General features: G+C 37.4%; 1 protein-coding gene and 1 non-coding gene across 4 annotated transcripts in view; one reads left to right on the top strand and one right to left on the bottom strand.

Annotated features, from left to right (window-relative positions):
• The window catches only part of LOC105268205 (nicotinic acetylcholine receptor alpha4), a 52,703-nt gene that overhangs the window by 11,199 nt on the left and 27,457 nt on the right, over positions 1 to 14,047 (bottom strand). For all 3 annotated transcript variants that reach the window (XR_892308.1, XM_011307547.1, XM_011307548.1), the window contains one exon: positions 38 to 140. Coding sequence is in view for 2 of the 3 variants with exons in the window: in XM_011307547.1 (XP_011305849.1) it covers positions 38 to 89 (52 nt within the window). In the remaining variant the exon portion in view is untranslated. The remainder of the gene's footprint in view (positions 1 to 37; positions 141 to 14,047) is intronic.
• TRNAN-GUU (transfer RNA asparagine (anticodon GUU)) lies at positions 11,524 to 11,596 on the top strand. Its single transcript has one exon. It is a non-coding gene; the product is annotated as a tRNA-Asn (tRNA).

Genomic DNA, 14,047 nt, shown 5'->3' on the forward strand with positions numbered 1-14,047 from the left:
GATTATTTTTGTTTCTATTTATTTATTATTGACTGACCTGATATGAGAACCAACACTATCCACATGATCCCCACCAGACTCTTCATCATGTCATTGTGACGTCACGTCCGACTCATGTCTCCCTATTTTCACTGTTGGCTCTGTGAACAGAAATAAAAAAATAATAACAATAATTTTTGATCAGGTCTGCAAAAAAACCTTGCCCCTCAATTTTCTCCCCCTTTTCTAATTTTCCCCATCAACCCCAGGTACATCATTTACCGTCAGTAGAAATGTCGATAAACCGTGGAATATCGGCTCTCCAATATCTCCCTTCACTCTATCACAATTATTCGATATTTGGCTGATGGTACCGCCCATTGAGACTGTAAAAAACGTGCAGGACGATGATCGAGGTGAGGGCACGAAACGAGTGCCAATATCCATAACGAATATGGCCATTTCTGTTTTTAGCACACGTCGACGAGCTTCTTTGTTCATAGGTACACGATCGGTCGACCTTTTCGCTCAGTTTTATCCTGCGCCAAAAAAAATTAAAAAAAAATTTTATCCTGCGCCTAGAATCGCGGTTTGTATTTTTCAAAAAATCGTTTTCCCTTAAAAAAAATCTAATCTAACATTTTTTTAAACCGGTTCATTCAATATAAATATATATTATATTATATAAATAAATATATATAATTATATATATAATATATAATATATAAAGTTTCAAAAATTTCTCAAAAATGTTATCTTCCGATTTTTTTAAAACCGCATCCAATCTCAATTGTTAAATCGACTGATTTACAATAACAGGTCCTACCGATTTCTTCCGCAGGATCGGTACTAAAATTTTTAGGGAAACATCAACTCCCCGATCTCATTTTCTACTCAGGTCCATCTTCTTTGGTTCAAAGTTCGATGTTCTGTGAAAGACGCGCGAATAGATGAAACTTTGTTATTTATTCAGAGTGCATTCCAGGATGTAAAGTTGAGGGGTTGTGCCTAACTTAACGGAAATACCGTGTTCTTGGCTTCCGGAGGTTTTTCATCTTTTTGTTGAGAGGGTTTTAGTGACCTTTTAGGAGGTAATTCTGGAGGCGGGGGATGGGAATTATTTAAGGAGAAAATTTTCGAGGGAGAAGGTACTTTACTTTCTTTTTTGGGGAGGTACCGCATGAATTTTTCACGGGGATATCGGGTAGACGAAGGAAATGGTTCGCCCTCTTAATATTTCTTAATATTTCGAATGAATTTCAGGCTTAAAGGTAATACCGGAAATGGATTCGCGGCTGTTTTTAAATCCGGAATAAAGCGGAATGAAATTCATTGCGGAAGTGCCACCGAGTCAATTTAATTTTTGAATTCCGAAAAAATTCACTTTCTTGGTGTACATTAAAAATTTGTCTTCGCAATTCAGGGCATGAAACTCAATGAAACTCAACAAGACACCTCAAGATTTTTTTTTTTTTTCTAAATGAAATTTTTTATGTCTGTCCAGTAGACATTTAATTTGATGGCTCCACCATAGAAAAGCCTGTGGCGTGTCTCGGGACGGGTTTTATCGACGGTTCACGTTGTGTCCCCGGCAAATGGCCGGTGAAATGTACACTGGAAAAAAAAAATCCGGATAAAAAAAATGGCGAATGATGGGGGCCCACTGGGGAGGAACGATGAATTTTATCGTCGACGATGACTGGCAGGATTTTTCATGGCGGCTAATTCTGAGGGCTCCTGTCGAGGGTATACCCCCCCTCCTCGCCCACCCCCCGTCGGCCATCAGAAAAAAGTCTCATGATTTATTGAGAAAGAATTGAAAATTAAATCGATAAAATTGAAGATTGACGGGAGAATAATTACCACGAATTCCCGAGGGGAATAATTGTCAAAATTCTTCCGTCAAATAGACCCGGAAATTAATTGAATGTTTGAGATATTTCTGGGGAATTATAAATTCAATGAAATGAGGAAATGGAAAAAAATCTCATGATTTAGTGAGAAAGAATTGAAAATTAAATCGATAAAATTGAAGACAGACGGGAGAATAATTACCACAAATTCCCCAGGGGAATAATTGTCAAAATTCTTCCGTCAAATAGACCCGGATATTAATTAAATGTTTGAGATATTTCTGGGGAATTATAAATTCAATGAAATCGGGAAATGGAATTTTTTTGGTAATTTTTGGTGAATATTTCTCGCTGTGCGAGGGGATGGAATAATTCATCATATCGGAATGCCCAATTTTCATCTCAATTTGTTAAATGAAGACAGTAAAACAGGCAAGTACGTTTAATTCATAAGAAATGATAGATCTCAGTTTGAAAATTGACAGAGATGCTGCATCACCCGTACAACTGAGAAACTCGAGTATCATGATAAACTTGATTTCCACCAAGTCGAGACCTTAACGGTGGAAACTAAGAGGATAGGGCAGTTAGTTTCAATGGCAGACGAAAGTTATGCAGAGGGTTTACAACAGTGATGGTGTGAGTTTTGAGTTTAAAGAGAAATGCGTCAGTAACTCGTAGTGGTACGTGTGTTTCTAGACCACTGGGAGAGAGATTTATGAATTTAATAATGCCCAGTGTTGGGCATCGTGCCCGGATACAATTAAAATCGTGAATAATACCGTGGCTTTTCATCAGGCACCCCAGCAATGAACCTGAGACCGGAATTTTCCTGAGGGTTGAGATATTTTTGGGACAATTCTTTTGGTTTAATCAACAGCCAAATTAATTAGACACGACCCTCCAGTCACGATCTAGTCCAGATCGGATCATCATGTCTAAAAAAAAACATTCCAAATCCCAAAATCATCGGCTGTGCTCGGGTAAAAAAATTGTAATCGCAATATTTTTTCCAAATTTTCAAAAAATTTTTGGAAAATTTTTCGAATTTTTTTTTTTTTTGAAATAAAAAAAATCGGGAGACAAAACAATTGTTTTCCTGAAATGTTTGGAAAATTTCGAATAAATATTCCGATTACATTTTTTTTAATCTGAGTGTACACTCCATTCCACTGAAAAAAATCTCTTATCTTCATCTCTCCGAAATTAATCTCTCAATTTCAGATATTACTCTTCAATTACAACCAACGACAAAACACACAGACATTTTCCCGGAATAGCAGGAGATCAAATTCATCAATTTGGCATAAGTCTCATCTTTCCCATCGGAATCTGACGTACGTGAGAGCCATCGAGGTATGCGAAATTTCCCACGAAATTCTTCCCTCCCATTGCCCCGAGCTCTTATATCCAATCAACGTGAAATTGAGATCTCTATTTTCCACTGGAAAATATCTCGATGAATGCCCCCTCCCCCTCACCACCTGACGGCAACAGGATAATAATTTTCCCCGCGAGAAATAACCAGATAAATACCCAAAACAATTCAATGCAAATAAATGAGATAAACCCGAGATTTCCCTCGCACCCGGTAATTCCACTGATTTTCCTATTTTTATTCAACCCCCGATATCCCAAGTAGCAACAATAAATTATTCATAACTCAATTGAACTCATACGTACGAACGTATGACCCATGGAATCGATATAAATTCGAGAGTTATTGCATCGCTCACCTCGAAAACACGTCCTTTACCGCTTCCTTAATATATATTTTATATGGTTGTCTCGTCCTCACTATTTCGCATCCCTATTTTTCACGAATCAAGACAATCCCCCGGTTTTGAATTTGTTTAATAATTAATAGCGCTGGATCTTTGAGCTCGACTGACGTGGATGCATTTTCGATGGTGTATTGCATGAATTATTCAGGGATGTTTCTTGGGGAGCAGAACCCCTGGTGCCCTTCACTTCTCTTCTGCACCCTCTGAAAAATCGATTTTTTTTTTTCATTATACTGACGCGTGGTAAATGTTTATGATGCACTTCGTTATAAATAATTTTATGGGTATTTAAATGTTGGTGGAATTCAAGAATTGACCTAGTTAATAATAATTGATTCTAATTGTTGATTAATTATCTATGGGTGATTATATATTACGAAATTGGATATTCGAATTTTTCGAGATATCTCCGGTAACTCTCGATAGCAATAATGTTCGATATTTAATGGTCGATGGAAATAAATGTATTGTGTTCTGATATTCATCTGAATTTCCCTCCCGTTGTAGACGTAAGAAAATAGAACTCCATTCTCTTTTCTTATTCCATTCAGCATGGGAATCCACACGTCGATTTCGATTGATGAATTCACTCCCTTCCGTCCTCTTATATTCCACTTTCACGACACGTGAGATTGAATAACTCCCGTCTTTATTCCAGAAAAATGCACAGTGGGTATTGTGGATAAAACCGCTCGGCAAATGGTTGGGGATATTGAAATTCGTTGAATTTGGAACTTTGACCCCCGCGGCATGAAAAGAGCTCCACGGATTGTGTACACAGTGTGTCGTTTGTGTGTGAAGGGTGCAGACACAATTGTAAGAGGGATGCGGTAGGGGTGGGACGTGGGTAAAAGAGAGGGTGTCCCCGAGATATCGAACTGTACGCCCCCGTCGAGCGACCTACTTAATCGTCGTTGCTTTTGCCTCTCGTCTACCGTCTCTTGTTCTCCATCTCCTCTGTACCATCACGATATTTTGTCACTTCATTTCCACCTCCGAGGATCGACGATAGAATAAAAAAAAAAATGTTGAAGCGATGGAAAATACGAGTCAAAGCAATTGATTCATTTCCTCCGTTGGTATTCCACCTGACGTACAGTCAAGTGGGGCAATACAAACTGTCAAATCCCCCGCCATTTTGTGTTTCCAATATTCCTCCATTTGGTTTTTAATTTCCCGCCAAATGATTTCACGGGGTTGGCCATTTCGTGGTTCCGATGTCCCACCTTTTTATTTCAAATTTCCCGCCTTTTGATTTTACAGTTCCCGCCAGTTAGTTTCAAGCATCCATCTTGTGGTTGCAGTGTACCACCATTTTGAGGAGCTCTCCTTAGCCCTGGAATGGAAATAAAGAGAGCATTTTACCGCATGATTTGCGGTAAGATATAAAGTCCGTTTTACCCCACCCACAGCTGGTGAGTAATACCTCTCATCAAGTTGAATTTGTGTTATTCGTCGAGCCATGGATACGACCAATTAAACCTACCCCCGTTGGGTATCGATTGCCAAGCTACCGGTGCGAAACGCGGAAAGCACGAACGTCAACCCGCAGATATCTCTTCCCCATCCTTCCTGAATATTCTCTCTTTTTTTTTTACCTTTATACACCTTTCTCCCGCCCACGGGTTGGCCGCGTCGTAAAAAGCTTTTTACGCGATTTCCGATTACTTCGTAACCTTCCCCGAGCCCCTTAGGTTGGATAAAAGCATTGCGTATTCCAGTGCTTACTCAGTCCACCATTGGTATTTTATTTTACCGAGGGGTAACTACCATCGCACACCCTGAAGACCAAAAGGTAATAGGCGAGATGGACGCACCGGCATCAACTTAAAGTTCATTTTTAAAATCTAACTACACGGGTAAAAAAAATGTAATCGAAATATTTTTTTTCAAATTTTCAAAAAATTTCGGGAAAATTTTTCGGAAAATGTTTTTTATGAATAAAAAATCGGGAAACAAAACAATTGTTTTTTTGGAAAATGTTTTGAAAGATTGTTCAAAAATTTATTTCAATTTTTTTTTATAATTTTCCAGAAATTTTTGCGGATATATATTTTTTTTTAATTAACCTGTTGTTTTCTTACTTTTTTGATTTTTCAATATTCTCAAAAAAAAAACGACACCTAAATTATCAAAAAAAAAATCCTATTCAAATTTTTGAAAAATTTTTCAAAACCTTTCCCAAGAATAAAATGATTTTCTTTTCCGATTTTTTTTTCATAAAAGAAATTCCCTGAAAAGTTCTCCGAAATTTTTAGAAAATTCTGAAAAAATATTCCGATTACAATTTTTGTTACCCGGCCCATTTCCAACATCAGGGATGACAATTGATTTAACCATTCCTTTTTTTCTCGTTCCACTCAACTGACTACTCTACATTCTTTATCCTACCCTTAACCATCCCTTTATATATAAGCAACCAGGAGCAGCTCGGGACAACCTCTATCCCAGGAGACACCCCCTTTCCACCCACCAGTGACATGCCGCATTCTCAGCCGAGTGTAGAGGGTGAAATTCAGGTAAATATTTATCCCCAGCTGTCTCTAGATCCCCCAGGATACTCAAGTGCAGAATCAGGTTCTACCCCCATAGCCCGTAAAAAAAAAAGGAATAGTAAATCTTCGAGTAAATATAACAGAGTAAAAACTCAACTATTTATTCACCCAGTTTTAATTATTCTAGAGTTTTTGGGGAATTGTTAGTGCAATCGGTTTTAGTTATCGACGAAATTCACAGCGACTGCAGTCGAACTTTTTCATGATTTGACATTTATACTTCTCGACGGAGATCGTGTACTAATTATTTCCCGGAGGACTTGACTCTGAGAAACTACTGGCAATTGGATAAAATCAGTAGGAAGTTCAGTACAAAGAAAAATTGACAAGAGAGTTAGAGTTTGAAAGTTGAGAATTGAAGTTAAAGAGTTAAAGATAAATGTTTATCTATTTTTAAATGGATAATTCTTCCGGGATAATATTTTAACTGGATATTTATTTTTATTTTTTATATTATTTCAGTGTTTTTGTGTCCTTGACTGCTTTTCATCAACTATTTCTGACTTTTTTTGCCGCTCATTAATCCTCAATCTCTGAGAACACTCAAAAATTCATGCATGTTGGGATAAAAGAGAATAAAAATGAGACCATTGACACGTCTCAGCTACTCGAGCAAATCCATATACGACGAATGCTGACATTGGTGAATGGTGGCACTTGAGAGAGGTTAATGGAGGTTAATCCCTGGATTGAGAATGTCGAAAGGATACGAGGACCTTTTTCAGGACACGTGAGATTCAAACTGGTGAGTGAAAAATTTCAACAGCACCCTCTAGTGATACGTTATCGTTGGCGCTCCCGGATACATTCCCTCCGGGGATTCCCCGGTTTCCTTCACCTTCATCGAATGTTTTCCCTCCGTTATTTTTCTCGTTTTTCCAATACGAAATTCTGAACGGTATCAAATGCGTATCGGGATAATCCCCGGGCTTCATTCCTCATTTTTATCTTTGAATGGAAATAATCGGCAACGGTTTTTTTTTTGGAGTGATAAATGGAAAAAATTCGGACGTTTTGGGTTTAATACGGAGAGACGCGGGGGAATCCCGAAGTCTTGGGTTGTTCTCGGTCGACCGGTGATTGGAGTTATTTGGAGCTCTTCGTTAATGACTGAATTCAAGACTTTACGTGTTCGGATAACCAAGGACTCGGGAATACCTCGTAATCTAGTCCATTTATTCTGTCTTTGAGTGGTCGGATTGAAGACGATGATTTCGGCTATTGATTCCTATTCCTCCGGATTTCCACACGAAAACAATTTTATTGGAGAAAATGGAAATTTATTCGAGGGAAAATTGACGGAAATATGACGGAAATGTGACGGAAATGTGACGGAAATGTGACCACATTTTTTTTTTGAGAAAACGAAACATTAAGAAGATAATTGAAAAAAAAAAATAAATGCATGGATCATCTTTGTGCTCATTAAATTGTCAAGGTACTCATTATATCAGCGACAATTACCACTAACTACAATACTCAAGTGTTTTCGAGATGTACTTAGACTTCAGAAAGACAGAAGTATAAGAAAAGAGCGCGAATGGAAGAAAGAAAATGCTCAAGAGGGTTTCCCCCGAGTCTGAGCTGTACAAACGAGAGAAGTAAGGAAAAAGTTTCGTTTTGTCACACCGTACAACTCAACACCTGAGCCAAACAAAAAACTTTATCCCTCAGTTCTTTTCTAGAAGTTCCCTTGATGTATATGGATATATTTATTTTCATTCACTTTCGACTTTGGCTAGTCTCATATTTCTGCTGTGATTTTTTTTATCCCATAAATTCCCAAGTTTCTAATTTTTTTTGAGAATTCGAAGACTCGATCATCGAATTCCTAAATCGACTGAAATTTTTAGGTTAGAAAACCTCGAGGCTGAAAATTCCCTAGACAAGCGGGGAATCCCCGAATTTTTAGCAGTCGAGTATTCAACGGAAGGGGTAACAAATCCATTTTTCAAAGCACCGTCGACTTCATTCTAATTGATTACCTCTTCTTTATCTCCTCAAACCAAACAACGAATGAAACAAAGAACCACCCGAGACAAATGAAAATGACTTTGTCGCAATAAGTAATTACGTAAAAGTAACAAGAAGAGTGGAATGAGAATAGACGACAGGACTCCCACAGCTGGGTATATTCTTTTATTTTTTTTCATCCAGAAATAACCCCCGGGCAAACTCAGGACGATGGAAAATGCGCATAACCTCGACTACCGCAAAAGACGAAACTCCACCCTCATATCTCACTCCAACCCACCCCATTCCACCATTTATTCTCGAGGGGTTGCAATGTGGAAAATAAAATGATAAATACAGTACCTCGGACAACGAGAAACAGCGAAATCTACCGTAAGCTTAGTGAATCGTCAAAAAATCATGCAAAATATGAGAATGGAGAACAAATCTTTAGATTAATCATCAACTGGGGTTGAATTTATGCTGCATCAACCCCTCGTGTTATCCGAATTATTCGGATATAAACGGAACAATGCGATCATTCGAATAGAAGAAAAATCATTTTATCCACCTCCGGCAATCTCGATTATCAATATCTATCGATTATACGGTGACGGTTCAATGGGGTCTCGCGAGGAGGTGAATAATCGAACATCTTTTTTCAGGGAATTTTTCTCACCGCGATAACGCCATTCTCGGGATGAAAGGAATTCATGAATTTTCAGGGACTGTATCCAACTTTTCATTTTTCAATATCACTGGGGAATTTGAATAAAAAATACTGGTGGAAATTTATGGAAATTTTGGGGCGAAGGGAAAATCTGGATTTTCAACTCCAAAAATTTGAATTCTATTTTAATTCAATTTTCAGGAGATCGGGGAATCCCGGAAATTATTGCCTGAATTTCAAACGTTTTAGGGCTTTCGCAATTTTCACTGATGGAAAATTTCATAAGTCCGGGAAAAATTTATTTTTGCAACAATCACTGTGTAAATATTCCCATAAGTCTCGGTAATGTCAAATAATTTTTCTTGTGGTTAGTAAATATTCTTGGCTAACGAAAATTTTTTTTTCATTGTGTCATTCAGAAAATGCATGCGGGTGCCGAAGAGTCTCTCGTTTCTGGACTTTTATTATTTTCATGGCTGTTTATTTCCCTGAGAAACTAACGGCCGGATGTGGTTTACGGGTGATAATAGTTACGTTTACTCGTTTTCTACTTCTCCACTGAAGGTACACTCGTATTCCAATATAAATCCCATTTCATCCTGCGGTTTATGTAACCAATATCGTTATATATATCGAGAAGAGACATTTTCACGGGATCACAGTTTCAATTATTCCGAGTCATTTATTGGAACATACCGTATGCATTCGCTCCCTCTCCGATAGACCATTTCAACTGGTAAATTAATTTCACTTTTTCCCATTCCGAGGAACGGACGGATAAAGAATTTCAAAGATTTTTTATTTTCGAGAATATATATGTAATATACTTCCGTAAATTTATTACTGCAGAATCAATAAAAATAATTATTTATAATCAATCGAAATATTATACTCAAAAATATTTTGATTACAATTTTTTTTTTACCCGGGCAAGTGGGGAATAATTACGGACGGGTGAAATGACGGAATTTTTAGTGATTCTAATGACAACCGAGGGATTACTCGAGGGCTGATGATTTCTCAATTATTAATTTCGATATTGATAATTACTGGAGGAAAGTTGAGAATTTTTTCGGGGATTGTTGGGTTACAAGGCCTATTTTCAATATTTTTATTATTTAAATAATTGCATGAAGAGAAAATGCAGGTAGAAGTGATAAAGTAATGTGACGTCACGTAATTTTGGGGTGACGAATGATTTCAGTTGGTTTTATTGCAGGGGTATCTTTTTGGGAGTTTCTGGAGATTTTATCGCGAATTTTGAGGCATGAGAAATTTGTAGGGAAACAAATGGGATTTACCGGTGGTGAATAATAAAAAATGGAGGATATATTCGGAGGTATATTTCCGCTTGTCAACGCGAGTAAACGGAATATTTTAAAGAAATTTGAGGAATAGCCAGATTTGAAAGTAAAATTTCGTGTCTCTTCGTGGGATTCGGCCATACGTCACGAATGCGGTGGAGGGAATGTGGGATCATGTATTTTCTCTGATAATGCCTTTAGGATGACCCGACAGAAAACACATTTCGAATCCTTCGGGAGAAATATCCGCGAAAAATTAGGTGAACTCCTTCAATGGTGATCTCAGGGTGAAAAATAACGCAACGAATTGCGAAATTTAAAATTGAAATGAAAAAAAAACATGAGGTTAAAATTTCCTCGGGAATTATTTCCCAATCAGTTATTCTCGGTTTCAATGAATCATTCAAGTTTAATTATTCTTTCTCGGGTTGTGCTTTTGATTCAATTTTCAACAGGAACTTCAATTCAATCTTCAATAAATAATTTAAAACTTGGTGACCTCAAAGATTCAAAGTTGAATTCTACCTTCAGTCCGGGAAATTCAATTAAAAATTCCGACTCACCGGTGAAATTCAATTAGCGTTTATTCTGAGAAAAATGAAAACTCGGAGAGATGAAAATGACGTCGTGGATAATCGAGAGAAAAATCGGTGGAGAAATTTTCTTGGGGGAATTTTTTTTATTATTCCTCGTGGAATCGTGTTCGAAACGTTTTTATCACTCGGAAAATTCGCGCTGGGGGTGGAAAAGGAGGAAATGAGGAGTCTAAAATAGAGGAACCAGCAGACGCCCTAGAATTGTTCCGCGGGAAAATCGATCCGAGTTAATTTGCCCGTCGGCCCTCCCCCCACCCGTGGAAGAGGAAAAACTCATTTTCACGCGGTAAAGTTCAAAACCGAAACTCCATCCCATCAATTCAAGTTTTATCGTAAAACCAGCTGTTTCACCAGCACAATCCTCACACCCTTCTCCCTTTGTCCCCTCATCATCATCCCTTCTTCGTCATCCGGGTTTTTCGAACAGTGTTAGAATGCCTCCCGGAGTCTTTGAATATGGGATTGATGAAAAAAAAAACCCCGGAAAATTGAGTCGCAAATGCTTTTCCGAGTTTTTCCCCTTTCAAACTATCATACGCCCGCGATGGACGTAAACTAAACGCGAGCCATTTAAAATTTAGATGGCCTGCCTGTTTCGTATGTAAATAAATAAAAAAAAAGCGGGAAAAAATTTGAATATGTCACTTTAGGCTTTTTTTTTCCGGGGGTTTCTGCGCAATTTTCCGGAGGTCCCGGCTTAAAAAATTGGTGGGGAGCGATTGGGGCGGGAGTTTTTTTTTGGTAATTAATTTTTTGAGGGTCAGAGAAGGATTTTGATTGTTCAGATTGTCTGACGGTTTTTTAGGAGATATTGTGAAATTTGTTATAAGCTTCCGTGGCGCAATGGGCAGCGCGTTCGGCTGTTAACCGAAAGGTTGGTGGTTCGAGCCCACCCGGGAGCGTATTTTTTTTTTTTATTCATATCAATAAATTAATTAAAAAACCCTCTCATTCAGGTCTCCATTCAATTTTATGATTTTCCCCAACAATAATGTTGATAATAAATTATTCTTCTCCCCATTGCAATAATTTTTATATCCCAAAAAATAATTTTTATAACAATTAATCAATTTAATTACCACCCCAATGAAATGTATGACATAAAACAAAATCCTGAAAAAAATAGAATTATTTATCGCGACCGAGAAAAATTTTTTTTTCCTACGAGAATTTTTTTTTTAGAGTTATATTTATCGGTTATCAGTAGTTTGTGATTAGATTGAGTCTCGGGTGAGAGGTTCTGATGACGGATGATATTTTAATTGCGTAATGAGTTTAGGTAATTCCGTGGGTCATGCCGCTGGCGAACGCTAGACGTCGCATCGACATTTTCTTGTCCTCAGGTATATCATCGGTCCAAGGTATTAAGAGACCGACAGTCACGAGGAATAATCGTCTTCAGTAGGGTCATTACTGATCCACTTAGCAGATGATGAAATCAGGAGATGATCTGTGATTAAACTCCACTCCTGGCGGTCAAACTATCGCGACTTGCCAGTGATTATTCTGATGCTATACTGATGACTATTTTTATTGATTCCTTAGCAATTCTAAAAGGAATGTAAGGCTTGCTAATTGGAAACCAAATAAACTATTAGCGAACTGGAAATTACTAAATTAATTATAACTTAGTTAGGATTTAATAGGGTAGCATAACTCGCGAAAAGAAAAACATGTACTATAATTTTTACTCCAGGAAAAATATCACAAATGGAATTTAGAAGAGAATTTTTATATCCCATTTTTTAATTAAAAAAGTGATGTAACAAGTGTTCAATTGCGATGTAAATGTCAAAAAACGGAATGGAGAATTGAAATAGAATATTCTCCATATTTTAAATTGAGTGAATGATTTACCAGGTGTAAAAAAAAATAAAAATCTCGGACTGTCCGTGAATTTTCCAGCTTTTCACGAAATTAGGGGATTACCGTGGGATCAGGGGATTAATCCCCAAGAAACAAACCGCAGCGAAAAATCCAGTAACATTTATCGATCGATAATTTAATCCATCGTTTGTCCATTCACCAAAAAACCTCATTCCCCCGGTGTAATTTAATTTTGTTGATTCACCAAATAAACGTGAGCGAATGCAATTTATATTGTTTGCTGTACAGCCTCATGCCAACAGTTGCATATCGGATAACATCCGTGCATGAACAGCTAGAAAGATATCCCTGTCCTCTGAAGTCGGGGAATTGTTAATTAATTCCCTTCGTCTCTAGTGTCACAATACAGTACGAATTGTTCACGTGATGCACAAAAGGAAATGAATCCAGTTTTCTGTGACACATGGATTCATCCGGAGGAAAAAAAAAATAAAAAAAGGGCTATCACTTTCTCAATTTTTGTCATTTTCGTTGTGACATTTTTTTTATTTGATTTTGTAGGAGTAATTTAATCCTCTTTTTTAAATACCCTTATCCGGTGAAAGGGAGAAAATAGGGAAAACTGTGGGTAATAAATTGAATCGCATTTTCCTCCCGAGAAGAAATCAAAAGAATGGGTTTGAGGGGTCTAAAAAGACGTGCAAACACTTTCATCTGGGACTAACCCCTCATTTCTCTTATTTTTCTCCGTGAATTCCTGGATGTATAGGACGTTAAGGGTGCCTTCGGATAGTCGAGTCATTACGGGGACAAAGGGAGCGGCCAATCGTGAAGAGAAAACCCGTCAAGACTGAGTATTTTCTAGCCAGACGGTTCACCTATTCTCCAGAATCTACACCCGAGTCGATGGCAAAAAAAAAAGGACGAGACTAGCTCCAAAAAACATGAATAAAACACTGAATCCCTTAAAAATACATTCATCATTCTCCAAAAAAAAAAACTGCCACACGATTTCTCGATCAGCAAAAAATAATCGATATCTCGAATCGGATCGATTCAAAAAAAAATTTTTTTGTCTCAAAAATCGAATTAACGATGGATTAAAAAAAATCGGTGTTTAATCGAAAAATCTTATTGCAAAATTCTCAGGGATTGATTGAAATATTTTTTTTATAATTATTGGATTAATCAATTGAAAAACAGATTATCTGTAATGAATAATGTTGGAGTATATTAATATTGTATAAATTATTTGGTATTCTAGATTGAATCGAGATCCTGCGAGTGACGGTGACGTGGAAATTCTAGTGGATTTTCACGAAAATGGGGGAAACAATGGAGTCAAGTGGCAAATGTAATACTGTAGTGTTGGCTAGGGGGAAATTTTCCAGGGCGAGGTACGTTAAAGTGAGACCCGGTGATGCGGTTAATGCATGGGTAATGTCAAGGATCTCTATGGAACCATCATGGGATTATCACCAGAGAGTAAAAGATCCTCAGAGATCGGTTTTATCTGTATAAAACTA

The sequence above is a fragment of the Fopius arisanus genome, unplaced genomic scaffold, assembly GCF_000806365.1.
Source record: "Fopius arisanus strain USDA-PBARC FA_bdor unplaced genomic scaffold, ASM80636v1 scaffold00055, whole genome shotgun sequence".
NCBI classification, from domain to species: domain Eukaryota; kingdom Metazoa; phylum Arthropoda; class Insecta; order Hymenoptera; family Braconidae; genus Fopius; species Fopius arisanus.